This window comes from Sander lucioperca, chromosome 2 (assembly GCF_008315115.2).
Source record: "Sander lucioperca isolate FBNREF2018 chromosome 2, SLUC_FBN_1.2, whole genome shotgun sequence".
NCBI lineage: Eukaryota > Metazoa > Chordata > Actinopteri > Perciformes > Percidae > Sander > Sander lucioperca.
Window position 1 is genome coordinate 42,699,043 of NC_050174.1, and position 17,051 is coordinate 42,716,093.

At 42.2% G+C, this 17,051-nt stretch overlaps 2 protein-coding genes across 3 annotated transcripts in view; both read left to right on the forward strand.

The window, feature by feature from the left end:
• Window positions 1-16: 16 nt before the first annotated feature.
• On the forward strand, window positions 17-3,839 carry neflb (neurofilament, light polypeptide b). The gene is made up of 5 exons (XM_031300780.2): window positions 17-36; window positions 906-2,230; window positions 2,448-2,572; window positions 2,694-3,124; window positions 3,221-3,839. The coding sequence occupies exons 2-5, from the start codon at window positions 1,094-1,096 to the stop codon at window positions 3,379-3,381; spliced, it is 1,854 nt and encodes a 617-aa protein (XP_031156640.1). The 5' UTR covers window positions 17-36; window positions 906-1,093; the 3' UTR covers window positions 3,382-3,839.
• Window positions 3,840-10,691: 6,852 nt separating this feature from the next.
• The window catches only part of dock5 (dedicator of cytokinesis 5), a 39,019-nt gene continuing 32,659 nt past the window's right edge, over window positions 10,692-17,051 (forward strand). For both annotated transcript variants that reach the window (XR_004896454.1, XM_031300773.2), the window contains exon 1: window positions 10,692-10,909. Coding sequence is in view for 1 of the 2 variants with exons in the window: in XM_031300773.2 (XP_031156633.2) it covers window positions 10,867-10,909 (43 nt within the window). In the remaining variant the exon portion in view is untranslated. The remainder of the gene's footprint in view (window positions 10,910-17,051) is intronic.

The following is a 17,051-nucleotide window of genomic DNA, read 5'->3' on the forward strand; positions in this document are numbered from 1 at the left end:
GATACACACAGCACTGAAATGTCATTTACCACAAAGGTAAATCATTTTAAGTTACTAATTGCTTTCAAAAAACGACCGAAGTTATTTTCCAAACTAACTATTTAAAAGTGTGTTTACCTGTGCATTTGGTAATTTTGAAAACAAGTTTTCAAACTTTGTCAAAATTGTGTTAAGCCATCTTAAAGTACAGATATTAGCCTATATTTATTTTTGGATATACTTTTCAATTATGGAAACACACCTTACCATGTAATGTTAAGTACAAAAGTGATCAAACATGTAATTTATAGTTAATATAGGGAAGAGGACAGTTTTCCTCTGATAAACTAAACCAGTGGACAAAATTCTTTCTTTTCCAATAGCATACATTATTGCTAAAGCAATATAGAATATAAGACTATATAGATTATAATAATAACCAGGTAGGTTATTATTTCTTATAAATCAGTGTACTCTGTTTTATACATTAACAGTCAGCATTTGTAATGTGGAACTTGCATGGTAAACAGACAACCACTAGAGGGCAAACTTTTATTTTATAATCCAGTAAAAAATGTTTTCTCTGAGATTCAGCAGGTGGTACTTTTTTTAATCACAGGATTGACCAAACAGTTTCACCTTTAGCCGATCTGCTTTGCATTGGCTTATTGTGATATTACATTGTGATACTTATATCAGAATAACATTGTTATTAATATATTTTTAACACAGCAGACAGATTATGCACAACAGTGCAAAGCAGTATCATATTTTTACAAAAGGTGGTTTTCCTCACCTCTTCCATCAGACAAAATTTCAAGAGTTTGTACTATTACGTGACAGATACATTATGTCTTTGTCAGGATTTATGGCAAATTGCAACAACCGCAGTTTTTAGTAGTAACAGGATACTGTTTTGTCCTCAGTGACCCTGTCTGTTGCAGTGCCTTGTTGCTCCACCGCTTATCCCCGCCTCCTCCATCGCCAACACTCATCCTCACCCCACCCCATCTCTCCCTTGGCTAGCTGGCACCATTATCAATTCCTTCTGTCAGCATGCCTGCAAAAAAAAGCTTACGTCACAGTCATTACTGGCTCTATAAAAGCCAGTGTAATGCAGATTCACTGTGCAGTCAACCCAGCTACATTCCTAGACAGAGAGCAGCCGGTTTCTCGAGTCATGGCTTCCGCCGGCTTTGACCCTTACTTCCCTTCTACTTACAAGAGGAGGGTAGTTGTGCGCAGTGCAGGATATGGAGCTGGAGGAGGAATAGGATCAAGGTCTGCCTACTCCAGCCACTCCGCCCCAATAACTTCCTATGCATCTTCACGCAGAAGTTATCCAACACACACCCGAGCTATTTCCAGCTACTCCTCCATCCTTTCTGCTCCAGAGTCTGCAGCTGCCACTGAACTTCGCCTTGACCAAGCAGCCCAGGTCAGCTCTGAGTTCAAAGTACTGCGGACCCAGGAGAAGGCTGAGCTGCAGGACCTGAATGACCGCTTTGTAAACTTCATTGACAGGGTCCATGAACTGGAGCAGCAGAACAAGTTGCTGGAGACTGAACTCCTGCTGCTCAGGCAGAGGCAGGCAGAGCCGTCCAACCTTCGGGCCCTGTATGAGCATGAGCTCCGCCAGCTGCGTGCTGCTGTGGAAGAGGCCCGCCATGAGAAGCAAGCAGCCCAGCACCACAGGGATGAGATGGAGAACGTGTTAGGTAACATGCAAAAACGCTATGAGGAGGAAGTGCTCGGCAGAGAGGAAGCAGAGGGCAGGCTCATGGATGCCAGGAAGGGAGCAGATGAAGCTGCACTGGCCCGGGCTGAGCTGGAGAAAAGAGTTGGGACCCTGCTGGATGAGCTGGCCTTCCTGAAGCGCCTCTGTGAGAGTGAGATTGCAGAGCTGCAGGCCCAAATACAATACAGCGCAGAGGTGTCAGTGGAGATGGAGGTCGCCAAACCTGACCTATCCGCTGCTCTCCGTGACATCCGAGCCCAATATGAGAAGCTGGCCCATCGCAACCTCCAATCAGCCGAAGAATGGTTCTGCAACAAGGTAAATGTGATGACAGTGAGCACTTCCCGCAACACAGAGGGTGCACGTAACGCCAAAGACGAGGCTGCAGAATACCGCCGGCTCCTCAAAGCCAGGACGCTGGAGATCGACGCCTGCCGCGAGATGAATCAAGCTCTGGAAAACCAACTGCAGGACGTGGAAGAGAAACAGAGTGCTGAGATCTCTGCACTGCAGGTGAGTAACAGAACAACCCTGAAATAAAGGAGCAGGGCTGACAATATCCTTTCTATGATTAAAAAGATATAAGCACATTTATTTTGGCAGTTGAGATGAGTCTTACTGCCAGTGTGACAAGTTATAGAGCATGCAATGGTACCCAAAAGATTAACTAAGATGCAATATTTTGCATCCAGCCTATAATGTGCCTTTTACTTTATCTTTTCTATTACAGGATGCGATAAGTCAACTGGAGGAAGAGTTGAGGGCAAACAAGAATGACATGGCTCGCTACATGAAAGATTACCAGGACCTCTTGAACGTGAAGATGGCCTTGGATATTGAGATTGCAGCCTACAGGTGAGTGTCTCATACACTTCCCAGGGTTTTGTATATTAAGTGCAGGATTTAAATGAATGGCACCAACACCAATAATTCAGCATCTCATTCATTTGATGTGATGTGTGTCTTATTCTATCAGGAAGCTCCTTGAAGGAGAAGAGAACCGTCTAAATGTGGCGGGACCGGGGTCCTTCAACGTTTACTCCCAAGCCACGTACTCTGCTCCGTCCTACGGAAGAAGCCAGTTCTCCATGCCGTTTTCAGCCGCTTCAGCTTCAGCTCCGTACATGCTGAGCTCCCGCTTGTACACTTCATCACTCTCCACAGAGGAGACAATATCCGCAAGCCAAGCACAGCAGGCGGAGGCCAGCCCTCCTCAAGAGGAGGAGGAGGAGGTGAAGGAAGAGCAGGTGGAAGAGGAAGATAAGGAAGAAGAAGAGGAGAGACAGGGAGAAGAGAAGGAGGAGGAGGAAGCAGAGGAAGATCAGGGAGAAGAGGGGGAGGAAGAGGTGGAGGAGGCGGAAGAAAAGGAGAAGGAAAAACAAGAAGAGGAAGAAGCAGATGGAGAAGGTTAGTGTGGTCATTTGGTTTAGTTGATATGCGCATGTGTGTTGTAAACGAATTCTAACTTATCTTCCCCCCCCCCACATGGTTTTGGAAATGAAGAGGGTGAAGCAGAGGATGGAGAAAAAGAAGATGAGGAGGAAGGAGGAGAGGAGGACGCCAAGCAGCAAGAGGAAGAGGGTGACGACGAGGGTGAGAAGGAGGAAAAAGAAACTGAAAAGCAAGAGGAGGTGGAGGCCGAAGAGAAAAAAATGGAAAAATAAATACAAAAGTTTAAATTGAAATGCTTTAAAAAAAATACCTGCTAGCATTGCAGCAGAAGGATGTCTTCTCCGGTGCTCGATATGTACAGAGATAGCTCTCTAATTCAAACCAAATTAAAATCTCTTGAAATCAGAAGTCAACATGTTGGTGAACAAATTCTCCGTATGATCAACTCGAGTGACCAACAGCATGTACGCAAACTGTACCAGCTAAGAAATAAAACATTGTAAAAGCTTGATGATGATGAAGACAGGGTGTGACAAGTGTCTAGAGTAGAAATTCTGCTTTGAGGAGATTTGTTTGCAAACACCTGTGTGTTTTACTGTCACCAGTACATGCCTGTACTGTATGTGCAATACCCAGTTTGAAATGCCTTACTTCAAGTCCTCACTTTGTGCTTTAAATCCATGATGTGCTGCGTTAAACTCCAATAAAGCCTTGAAGCCTTGTCAACCCAGAGCTGCCCCCAGGCTTTTCATTTGTACTTATAAATAGGAGGAGTTGCAATGACGTGTCAGAACAAATCATATTTAGCACAAATAAACCCATTAGCAGACAATTATATTGAATGTCTAAGCTCTGTGACTCACTTTCACAAGCAAGGACAGATAATTTCACTTGCTAATTTCATTCAGAATATTCCTTTCTCCACAAAATGTTAATGAAGGTTAATGGAAAAAGTACATATGGCAGCCAAAGAGCCGTTGGTCCTATCCATATTAATAAATCAGTCTACACTTGACTGGAAGGGAGGGCTGCAGCAAATCAGCAAAGTCAGCAAGTCTGGGTTGTTTGAGATTCTTTCAGCAAAAGACACCGAGCCAACCTTTGATATGAAAAACCCACACAAATCAAAGTATATCAGACAGGTTTGAGGTTCACATCTTCAACATGATCTGCCAATAAAACCTCTTTAGATTTCTCTTGACTTCGCTAAACCACAGTCTAAGGAAGAATTGAGTTGCAGTTTTTTTTTGTCTTTATCTCAAGTCAGCAGGTCATCTTTGCCCTGATGTGTCTATACGGCCTCTGTGTGATCAGTGAGCTGACACCGGTGTTTTTCCTGCTGCCTCACCCTCATCCACATCACTGTCTATAAATCACTGAAACCTTTATGACTCAGCTAGTCTGCTGCACCAAAGAATCTGGCTAAGTATCAACTCTCGCAGGACAGCAAGAGAGAGAGAGAGAGAAAGAAAAGGAGGAAGAGCAATTTCATTATTGTATTAGGGAGAGAGAGGTTGAGTAGAAATGGGGGGGGGAGAGAGAGAAAGAGAGAGAGAGAGAGAGAGGAAGCAGAAACATATCTCGCTGCACTAAACCTTGACAGAGGACAGACTGTTCTTTACCCAGAAAAAAGGTGGCGAGATCAGGGGCTTCCTTAAGGCATCTGCAGAGATGCAATCCCCATCAAACAAACACACACTCTCTGTCTCCTCTTCTCACACACACACACACACACACACACACACACACACACACACACACACACACACACACTTTAACGCAAACATGCACAGGAGTGGATGTGGAGTGGGAGCTTCTGTTTAATATCTCTTAAGCTACTTTGAAATATTGCATCATCTTATAACCTTTTCTACATGTCTTACATGTTCTGGCTCTGTTCTTGCATGTGTAAAAGCAATGCCCTAAACTGTATCTCCCCTCCTGCTTCACCCTCCTTGTCCTGAGTTTACCCCACCCTGAGCTAAACTACAGTATCCTCCTCCTTCTGTTGCTACAGTAAAACCAGAGCCAGTCCAAAGGAGCACTCAATTTAATCACCAGAAATTGCACTTTGCAGTGAATTTGGATGCACTTACTCACAACATTCACCACTCAAAAAGATAGCAATACTGTAAATGCTTTCTTATTGATTAGAAGAACACTACTGATGTACTACTGGCTGCATTTTAACACACAAACCACCCTGCAGACAGAATACTGAAGTAGTGATAAAGCTCTTTACAATATATACAGTAATCCCTCAGGTGCTCATATTGTATCATTTGTATCACATACTGCCAATGGAGGCTTGTGTGTGTGTGTGTGTGTGTGTGTGTGTGTGGGCTTGTTTAACTATATTCGTGGGGTCCAAAAACCGGAAGTCCAGTGTACTTGTGGGGTCCTGACAGCTTTGTGGGGCCAAAATGCTGGACCCCACAAGTTTAAAGGGCTATTTGAGGGTTAAGACTTGGTTGCAGGATTGGGGATAGAATTAGGTTATGATTAGGGTGAGGGTAAGGGTTAAGGTTAGGCATTTAGTTGTGATGGTTAATGTTAGGGTAAGGGGCTAGGGAATGCATTATGTCAATGACGGGTCCCCACAAAGATAGTGCCACACACCTGTGTGTGTGTGTGTGTGTGTGTGTGTGTGTGTGTGTGTGTGAGGGCATGGTGGGACACTGACCCATGGTAAATGTAGGACATCAGAGCAAAGCTGTATTGTTTTTTTTTTTTAATCAAATTTCATCTTTCAGATATTGAGTTTCATCCCGTTTCATCTGTCACATTTATGGTGTGAACGGACTGGTATATAAATCTTATACCCTCTCCCTCTCGTGGGCATACACTATGTCAGAAGGGGGGGAAGCCCATCACTGATGCTCACTGAGACCTCTCAGCTGTATAATGCTTTAATGGAAAACGGAGAGCTGAAGGTGCAGCAGGAGACATCGGCAGAAGCTCCTGTAAAAAGTTTCAGTATCACCCAGTTACCCCTAAAACAGTACTACGACTGTTTTTAATGTCATAGTCGGGTATGGAAAAATTTGACTTCTTGACATTTATCTATTCCTATTTAACAGCACGTTGTCTAAAGGCTGGCTTGGTCACAGAGTCATGAAACGTTGTCTACATAAGGAAAAGAATATCGGCTTTCCGTTACAACTAATGCATTGACTGCTTTGGACTCGATGTCAGAAATCTAATCTGCAAACCAGAGAAGCAGCAACACTGGTTGTCATTTGCTTTTGTTCTCACATAATAACATTTCAGATTACAACCACATTGATGCTGAGGTGGAATGCTGCACCTTAGTGCACCCATAAGTACACACCTGCAGTTGAAAAACACAAAAAACATTCAATCCCATTGAATACTGGGTGTGGAATCAGAAAGAGTTCATGCTTTCCACGTCTTTGAAAGCCTGACACCTTGAGAAAAACGCTTGTCCTCCTGAGTATGTTTTTTGTCTTCTTATGTGGGTGTGCACACTCCTCTCTAAGGCCTCTCTAAGGCCCTGGTCCAGACAGTGAGCATGGTCATGCTGCAGTCTGCCCGTTGTCAGACAGCCACGCTTTGTCTCCACAAAGAAAAGGAAGTCTTAGATAAGAGTTGTGGCTCCCTCTGCTGATCTTGGAGAATCAACCTAATTAAAATGGTCTGTCGAATGGGCCTTCACATTGGCCAGGAAGAAAGCAGACAGAGACTATTTCATTAAAAAATGTGGCTCTCACACTCTAAAAATAGATAGGCTACTCACTTCTCCTGGTGTACACATAGCTACAGTGTTCAGATAGCCTTGTGTGCCCACTCAGTGGTGTAAGGTAGTGCGCACTATTGTGATGGGCCCTATTGCACGGTAGTTATGAAAAATATTGACATATTTTGTGCCTAAACTCGCTACCGTATATCGTCTCCTAACATGATCAAATAGAGACATTGGACAACATCAACATAAATATTACCCAGAAACCTGCATATCACATTTGACAAAAATACCGAAATAAATAAGAAATTATTCATTTCAGGTGTGCAAAAATGTTTACCTTCCAGCGAAAAATGCCGTTTTGAATCCAGATGTGTAATTTGTGTGATTTGTGTCCATCAGATAAGTTTACTTGTTTTTTAAAGTGCCCTGTACTGATGTGCCTTTGCATTGGCATGTATATCAAACGTCACTGTTATTTTAATGTGAGTTCTTTGAACACTGGGGTATTTCCGAGGTGGCAATCTGAATCACTCACAAGTCACTCTCACTCTCACACAATGTTGGAGGGCCTGCTCTGTCTATGGTCCCGCCACCCCTGAGTCCCATTGCAACTGCACTGCCTGTACTGTCTACTGTATATTTAAGCCCCTTTGCCCACTACAGCCGTACAAAGGATGCTTCAGTGAGTCAGATGGAGACAAATGTGGGAGCCTCAGGGCACATTCATTCTCATGCATCACAACCTGGAAATGAGATGTTAGACTTGTGGATATAAATGTGCTGCTAACCCTAACTTACCTTCAGAAGACACACGCATTAACACTATATATATCCTGGTGTCATGTCTGTATTTCTTCAGGCTTAGCTGCCAGTGAGCCCTTTCTGTGCAAAATAACATTTTATCTGGCCAGTCTGTACCTTTCTCAAGTTGGAAGATACATCACATGCTAAGTAAATGCACAGAAATTCATGTAGGTGTCAATATTAGTGCAGAAAAATATTGACAGCTTGCACCATTACACAGTGGTGACTGTCATGACTGACGTCATGTGGCAAGAGCTAAAGAAACATGGCCTTTATAAAACATTCTGTAAAAAGTAGAAAAGTTTGGATATAACCTGCACCAAAAGCCAACTGCAAATCAACTTCTGCCCCCAGGATGTTCAGCCATTGTACCCAGATAGTACATTGACCTATCTGCACAACATTGCAGGACTGGGCTATTACCTGATTCTGCTGCCAGACAGCCAGGTGGATGCTGAGGCCCAATTTGCCTCTGGCGTCATGCAGTCCTGGCAGTGGACCCATAAACCCATTAGGCCTTTTGTTTGCTTTTGTCTCAGGAACTGAACAGCCTCAGTGGGGCTATGACCGGTGTTTAGAGCCCTACCACTCAGAAGCCTCTGAAGCAGTGCAGTTCCTCACATCATAGAAATCACAGTTCACTGACTTTAGTACAGTCAGCCGCTGAAGTCAGCCACATGGGAGTCTAGTCGGGTCAAGCATTATTCAAATAGTACAGTTCATACATATGGATGCATGATGTGCTTTCCATCTTTGTGCATCCCATAAAAAATTAACACACAGGGGCATATGCCCTCAAGCATGTACACAAACACAAACTAGTTAATGCTCTGGAGTGTAGGAAGGTGGATGGTAAATAGGGAGCATGTGTATTATTATTATTATTATTTCAGCAGCTGTCTCTCATGCTAAATGTTCATTCATAATGTGTCTGTTTGGTGACACACTGAGAAGCCCTTAGGTGAAGTAAACACACAGGATGCCCTTGTTTGAGGACAAAAACAGTAGCTTCATATTGTTATTATCTACAACAACGACAGTTCACTCTCACAACAGCACTTCACTTTCATGCAGAAAGCGAGAGTGTCCACACACCTGTTTCCATTTACCTCGCACAACCGCACATGGTCAGATGTTTTTTTCTTTTTACCACCATTACTAAAATGATGCACCTATGGGAGTTTTAATAGGAGGATGTCTGAGACATAGCACAATCTGATCTAAATTAGAAGATGTGAGGGGTTTGGGATCTCCTGTGAAGACTGTCTACTCCTATTGCTTATAGAGCATTGAACTCGGGATGAACTCTAGAGTTCAACTCTGCTTGTCAAGCTGTCACACACACTAATGTGAGGCATGCACACACTAACACACACTCAGACCAACACACCTTCTGAATTTAATGACTCTTTTTTTTTTTATTCTTTTTGGGAGGGGAAATTAAGTAATAGTTCCAAAGAGGTGAGAATTTAAAATGCCACAATGAAATGTGACACAATCTTGAGGTCTTGTCAGGAACAGTCTATTGTATGCAATAGCACAAAGCAGTCAGGTGATGGCAATATTGTATTCCTTTTTGCAGATTTGATTGTTTTTAACTTTTTAATAGCCCAAAAGCAACTCTTCACATTTTATAACAATTGTGTGAGATATTGCCAAAGGAATACACAATAAATTCCAATAGTCAGCAGGCACCTACAGTACAGCTCAGTCAGAAATAGGTCACAATAATCATGTGTAACAGCTCAAGCCATAACCTTGGAAATTCTACATATAGCGGCAAAATACATTTCTAGTACCCGATTTTCAGGTTGAGCTCAGTCAATGTGTTTAAATCCTTAAGCAGTGTCAGGTTTGTAAACAAAAAGCAGAAAATAAATACACTACTGGGTCAAAAGAAATAATCAAATTACATCTTTATGCCTCTGTGTAACTTCACTTTAGTATTGTGTGGTGAAAGAGGACAATTCAAAAAATTTTATTATCTGAAGGCCTAGAATAGAATAGACTCTCAGTTGTCAAAAGCTTTGTCCTTTGTAAAATAATAGACACAATTCAATAATAGCTTTCAATCAGACTGTGTAGTATTGTGTTAGTGCTAATTCACCACAAGCTGTGTTTTAAAGCACCCACCTCACAATAGATGGGGGGAAAATGAACATCACCCTGTCAAAGGGAACAACAAAAGCAGTGGATAGCTGAACATTATTGACAGCACCATTTGGTTGACCAGTGGCTGCAGAAAACACACACACACACACACACACACACACACACACACACACACACACACACACACACACACACACACACACACACACACCACATCATGGGCAAACAAAAAAGTCTAAGTGGACTACCAGATCTCAGCCAGCAGCTGTAAATTACTTCACTGGACAGACAGGGAAGGAGGGTGGTGAACGTTATTTGTGATATACTGGCAGTGTTATAATGACATTTAAATTAAAGTCAATAGCCTCATTGATGGAAAGGTTTAACGCAATTGTGTTGGTCATACTTCCCTTTGATTTTCTAAACACTTACTTCAAATATAGGCTATATATATATATAGATATGTGTGTGTGAGTAAACCTGTATGATTATGTCCCTAGTCCATTTATGCTCACTCAGAAATATTAGGTCTCCTTTAAACCAGTCAACGTGAGGAGCAGCAGCATGAGTTTGCAATTCAATCTCATTTTAAATTAAAAACAATAACTTGGTGATAACTTATTTATGACGCATCAGTGATTTACAACTCTGTTTTCAATGAATTATTCTCATTGTCAAATGGTGTACCAGTGGTTCTAAAACCGGAGTGCCGACAGCATCAGGAGTCCCTGAAGCAAAACGAGGGACAGGTCAGTCTCATTATAATTTCCCAGAAGTCAATTTGAGTTCATTTGAGGATTGATGAGGAATAGCTACAACTATGGATTGACTGATGTCTAGGGCATATAAGCCTAGATAGCGGACGAGGTTCCTACAGACGAACCCTTGATGAAATGCGTGTCTGTGGTGTAGTGTGGGCTTGTGTTGTGGGGGTTGCTAGTTATTGGAAACTCGTGGTTCACGCCTATCCTCTTCTCTCTTCTCCCAGCCGTGTGTGCCCTCCTCTCCCCTCCCCGTTTACAAGTCATGGCGGAACTGTAGACCTCAGGACGAGCAGGAGTGCACCGCCCGTCCTCGTCTTAGCAATTGTATATAGTTATTTATTTATTCAGCTAACTTTACATCTTTCCCCGAAATGACCCGTTGGATTCCCACTAAAAAAGAGAAGTACGGAGTCGGTAAGTTCTCAAATGTAGCTACGTGTGTTTTGCTAGTGGACAGCTCGCCGAGTAAACTCCCAACTAAACATACTTCAAGGGAATTTGCGGATTGTTGAAGTTGGGTAACAAGTTGTTGGCGACTTTGTTGTTGGTAGTACATGGCGGGCATCGACACTGTAGACTGTCAGGCAACCTTTTATTATTATTTGACAGAGTAGCCTACTCAATATTTATATTTACCCTCCTTGTCCCTGGCAACACTAGATATTTAGTTGTAGCAAGAAATTACTTGTGTTACTGTAATAGGTGGTGAGGGGAAAATGGAAAAGAGCCAATAGTTAAATGAGCATACCAGTCATCCCTTTACTTATCCTCGCTGAGCTGACTTGTAGAAGTTGCAGTGAACTTAAATGAATCCACACTTTGCTGGAAGGTCCCTTGAAGCCCCCCTAAAGCATTCCTGTTGGGCTCCACATGGGAGTCTCTGCTGTGACTGTACTGTTAGCCTATGCATGTCAGATAAGAGAACAGAATTAGCATAGACATTGGGTTTGTCAGTTGTCGCTTGGCTACACCCTACGCCATAGGGCTTAACTGTGTCTGTCTTTTGACGCTATTAGACACTTTTTGTGTTCCTTTCAAATTCATAGTTTTGCCATTTATGTGGTCTGCAATGGCTTGCAATAAGGTGCGGCCCAGTCACAATGTGTTTGTGGGCTTACTGTGCACGCATGTTCATGCTATCAGGTAGTCCTTCACGCCCTCAAGGCAAATCAGCACTAACTACTAGGCTTCATAAGAAATAGGCTACTTTTCAGTTTTACTGGAATGACTTATTGTCAGCACAGTTTGGCTGGTCATTGGTTACCCACTGGCTCACTGCTAGTTCTGCAGAGTTATGACACATGTTTCCTGGTGTACAGCAGATGCCTTTCACATGAGGAAAACCCTGCATGTGTGGACAAAGAATACACCTAGTGTGTATAGTCTTTCTGAATGATGTGTGATTCAGAGCCCAGGACTGGAAATACTTGTTGTGACTAAAAACAATTTAAAGCAACAAATGCAGGTGGGTATGAAGTGCTCTGCTGCACACTACCCACTTGGTTATATATGACCTTGTTTTAGCAGCTGATGTTGAGGAATTTCTTAGTGTTAATCCTTTTAGATCCCTGTATTGCGTTCAAAAGTGTTGCTCTGCAAGATTGTGTAGACTGTGCCATTCTCATCCGGCCATTCGCCCCAGAAACGGGGCAGGAGTCACTAAAACTGTATTTAATCCTTAAAATGCCATCGGACCCTGTACAAGGTCTTACAATGTTAATCTGATTAGTCAACCCAGGCTGTGCCTGAATACAGGCAACTACATTTTGACATGAAAGAGGAGTTGCAAGATTTCTGATAATATCAATTATGTCAAGCTAGCTAACATGGAAATGTAGATAATATGGGGCTTAAGATATCACAATCTCCTATGGTGAATTTGTGATACCATGATAATAGGATAGCTTCTTAAGTTTTACATCCTGAAGTGAGGCACTGCACTAGAGACTCAAATGAAGTATTGAAATCATTTTGACCTTGTTTGCATCCATAATGACGTCCCATGGATTTATTAGATTTCAGGGGCTGGTCTCAATGAGCAGTCATGTAAACATGACTTTTATTTTTTTTTTTTTCAAAACCCAAATATAGCTGGCTGTTTTTATTGACAGCATACATGAACAACATGACACATTTCTTGCCAAATAATGCCCTTACCAAATAATCCAGGAAGTTAAAGGGGAACTCCACTAACTTTAGACATCTGTTAAGTCTAGTAACAGGTGTTGTGGAACATTGTTTGTGGAACACTGAATATGTGAAAAAAGCTCTATAAAGCCATAAACAATTGCCTCAAGTGAAGTGAAGCGTCGTTTGAGTCAGCGTTGGTTGGTGCTGAAGACTGCAAGTTTGAAAATGAAAACAAATCTGGGGAGTCAGAAAGAAGTGTGGTTAACAGACCTCTGTAGCTCTCTTCTCTTTGAAGATTGAGCTCTGCTTGAGCCTAGCGGCTTGAGGCTACATTATCTGCTACCAGAATAAAGGCGCTGACACACAGAGCCGATTATCGGCCGTCGGACAGTCTGGCGAGGTCAGTGACTGGAGTCTGTTCGGTGTGTTCTGTGTCGCCGTCCGTCTGAGGAGCTGTCGGCCTTTATTTTGGCCGACCCGACATGCTCAGTCGGAGACAGGGCAGTCTGGACTCACCGGGCGAGCGGATGAGCCTCTCAAAATCTGACGAAAATCTTTTAAACTGACCTTTGTCGATCTGAAATGAAGACAGATTCAGCAACTGCATGGCCTATTTCTCGCTTAAAATGTTTTCAGATTCAGTTTCGGTGAACTATTTTAGTACAACATGAGATCGTACGTACAGTCTGGCTGTGAATTTCCGGAGAAAAAAGATCCACGTGACGCGTTTGTCCTATCAGCTGCCGGCTTTCATTTTCTGGGAAATAATACAGAGACGCGCCGCCTGCTGCTATGGAGACGTATTACGCGCAGAGCGTACGCTCAAGTCGGCGTCGCCTCAGTGTGTTTTGAGGCATTTTTTTGGACCTCGGGGACCCGACTGATCAGTCCGACTTCCTTTTCTGCCGACGGTCGGCCGTCTGGTTGGTGTGTAACCTCTCTAACACAACCCAATCTCTGACCAAACTGGTGGCAGTTGAGTTGCATTGTGGGTATGTAGGCACCAGGTTTTGACAAGAAGGAAGAATATCTCTGGTTCTGCTACTTCAATTTTGATGAATTTTAGTAGTTTCTTTTATTTTGTTTTTAAACCGTACATCATATATCCAACAATGTTAGAGGGAATACAGTGCTAGATTGGTGGAGTGCTGTTTAAAGAGCCCTTCCAAAAATGTTTTTATACATATTAAAGTTCTGTGGGTTGAATAATAATTTGTGTCTGATAGGGGTTTTTCCACCAAGAAAGTCAAAAATTCTTAAAATTACATCAGCTTTTTCTCCCTCTTTAAAAAGTTAATATCTTGAATATGCAAATATGTTTAAAGTTAAAGTTAAAACGCTGCAAGATGTCTCCTACTTCACTGACAAGCACACTCTGGGGGTATGTGCACTGAGGCATCAGGTGGTTTATCGGTGTTTTAAGCCCCCAACGTCTCCTTCCAGGCAGCGCTGCCTGGAAAGCACTATGATTAGGTAATGGTTAGGGTTAGGGTTAGGTGCCTTGAAGTCAATGGTCACAGCGCTGCCTTGAAGTCGATTAGGCAATGGTTAGGGTTATGGTTAGGGTTAGAGTTAGGTGCCTTGAAGTCAATGGTCACAGCACTGCCTGGAAGGAGACGTTAGGGGCTTAAAACACCATCGAGCCATCAGGTGTCCATCACATTTGTGTAATATTGTTGGCATGGTTGGCTTTTAAACAAGTTGTTTATCCCTAAATCATGCTCATATGTACACTTTGTTAACTTGGATCTAAGATGAGCACATATGAGTATGAAAACAGCAGCCTTATAGTGTCAAACTCTGCACAGTGAAGCTCAAACATCCAAGTTAAATAACAATAAGCCATACACACATTTCAGTGGAGGGGGACTTTAATAGGCTGTATCATTTGTTATAATGACTACATTTTAGTTTACATGTGTGTGTTATTACATATATATATATATATATATATATATATATATATATATATATATATATATATATGATAATGTTTTACAATTGGTCACAAGCAGCACTCCCTTTTTAGTTTTCTTTAGGGAACAGCCATTCGAGCCACTGAAGTCATAAAGACTTATGCTTGTACTCACTGTGGTCGTGTGTACAGGGTTTTTTCAAGTACTGAGCCACAACTTTGTAATATTATGCAATAAATAACCAATAAGTTGTTTGGTCTGCAGGTGCTGCGTGGGCATCGTATTAGCAAACCAAATATAAAGCTGTTGAATTTGCGGCCTCCGTAGCTCGCAATCAAAACACCCCTGTTTGTTCTGCCAGTGAGTGGAGTGAAGTGAAGTGAAGATGGTTGGATGTTTAGTTATGCCTTTTAAAACTCTGACTTTATTTCAGAGTAGTAGTAGAGTTTAGCAACCTGGAGGAAGACATTGGTGCTTTTTTTTTTCTCTGTCAAGAGAAGGCAATTGTAATTTTCTTTGTTAGCAGGGTTTTTAACTAGAATTAAAAGATGAGCCCATACTGGTCTAATTTCCCTCGGCCCTATTAGCTTTGAACTTGAGAATTATCTCTCTGATTTATGGATAACATATAAGGACTTATTAGCCGGAGCAGTTTTACGAGCTACAGATCGTCTCCGGCTGTCTAGACGGTAGACGGGAATCGAAAGGCTTTTCTGCCGAGGCCTTTATGTTTAGAAATATCCTGCCTAAGGAGAACTGGCTCTAAAACAAGCCTTAATAGACTTGCTTTTACCTAATGACTTTTTTTCTTCTTCCTTTTAGATATACTGTGTCTTTCCCTACTTTGGTAGCATTGTACGTGATAGATATATTGAGATATATGATACATCACTGGATGGTGACTTACTAAAGACCTTTACGAATTCATAATAAATGCCGTTTTTTAATCTAATACCTCTGTCTTTCATTGATTTTAAACTAAAATATGACCCTATTTATTGTGATGATTGTTTATGTATTTGATAGTTTAGGATGTAAAATCTTTTGCTTACAAGCTCTACTGTACAAGTGGAGTGATGTTTGTTAAATCAGAATCTGTTTAAGTCTAGCATGGCATACTTCTGCCCCATTTCAAGCTGTAAGATTTCATTTCTTGCATGTATTTGATTGAGGGCTTGTCCTGCTGAGAATCAGAATCTATTAAATGGACTGGTCGATCTGTATGTTCAAGGATTGGTTGAATCTTGCATCATATTGCTTGTGTTTGTTTTCATGGCCATAATAACTTGGAATAGTTTTACTCGCACACCCAGCCAGTCAGCGAAAACAATGGCTTCTCATTGAAATGTGTTAGCTGTGATGAGCCGCCAGCAGCTGCTCAAACCTTTCAGCCGTGGTGTTCTTTAATTGTTGTCTAATCCACTTCTGTGATAAGTCATTTAGAGTGAATCAGGCTGACTGGCTTTGATTTAACATTAGTATGCACATTAACTTGAACCTGCACAGATTGAGGCTTTATGGGAATTTACAGCAGCGGCTTCAGACTCTGCATTTCAAGTTTAAGAGGAAGGTAGCGTGTCTCAGAGTTGTACAGATGAGCTGTGCTGTGCTAGCTCAGCTAATGTTGCCTTTAGTTTAGACTGCGTGGCATCACAACACGCTCAGCTGGGTGCCTGCCACTGGCATGTTGCCACGCTGTTGCCAGGCCCAGACACTGTGTCAAGTTGGTGAATGGACCATTGTCACTCTCGGCATGACCAGAGGCAGATGTCATTTTTTTTCAGTGCACGTTTTATTCGATATTGTTCCGGCTGCACAAATCATTTCCTGGTGATAGTACAGTACTCTTTTTCAAGAGAACTTGCAGTGTGTCAGGAAGATCTTTTGCAGTCAATCCACACAGTATGTCACTGTGTTGGCTCCAAGGGCCTGCACTTTCTGTTCAAATCAAAGTGGTTTGTAAGGTCAGAACTTAGAGATACCAAAACTGTGATGTGAGGGAAAATTTAAACAGTTTTAATGTTCCCATTTAATGGGAGGGGAAAAAAAGAAAGTAAGAAAGGTGTCATTGGTATTTCAGTGTTTCTGAACCCATCTAAGTTTCAGTGTTTGTTTTCCTTTTTGATGACCGGATGAGGGATCTCACAGTGAGGCGTCATTCACACGTGAACCTGCGCAGATGATATCCTAACAACATCTCCGCCATTTGGGTCTAACCTAATATTTTAAGAGCCCCACGGGCTGGTTACACAAACGCAGTCTTAACCTAAAAACTGATCCGTGTGGAGAAGATAAGTCCGGGCAAATCTGTCATGTGTGGAGGATGTCATGGAGAAATAAGGGTAGCCACATTCACACAGTTTTGTCAAGTTTTGGTATTCAGACTGAAGTGTGATAAGCCGAGCCAGTTGAATCGTGCTGTGAAATCTAGCCTCCAGCAAAAAGCATTATCACTGTGCAAGTCAGGGCAGAGCTCTGCTCATAGTTCCTCTATCTGACTATGAGAGTGG

Bases quoted from the DNA above. Each gene is read 5' to 3' on its own strand.
- neflb (XM_031300780.2), top strand. From the start codon at position 1,094: ATGCAGATTCACTGTGCAGTCAACCCAGCTACATTCCTAGACAGAGAG. The intron at 2,231-2,447 runs GTGAGTAACAGA...TTTCTATTACAG, and splicing joins CTGAGATCTCTGCACTGCAG to GATGCGATAAGTCAACTGGA. The intron at 3,125-3,220 runs GTTAGTGTGGTC...TTGGAAATGAAG, and splicing joins GGAAGAAGCAGATGGAGAAG to AGGGTGAAGCAGAGGATGGA.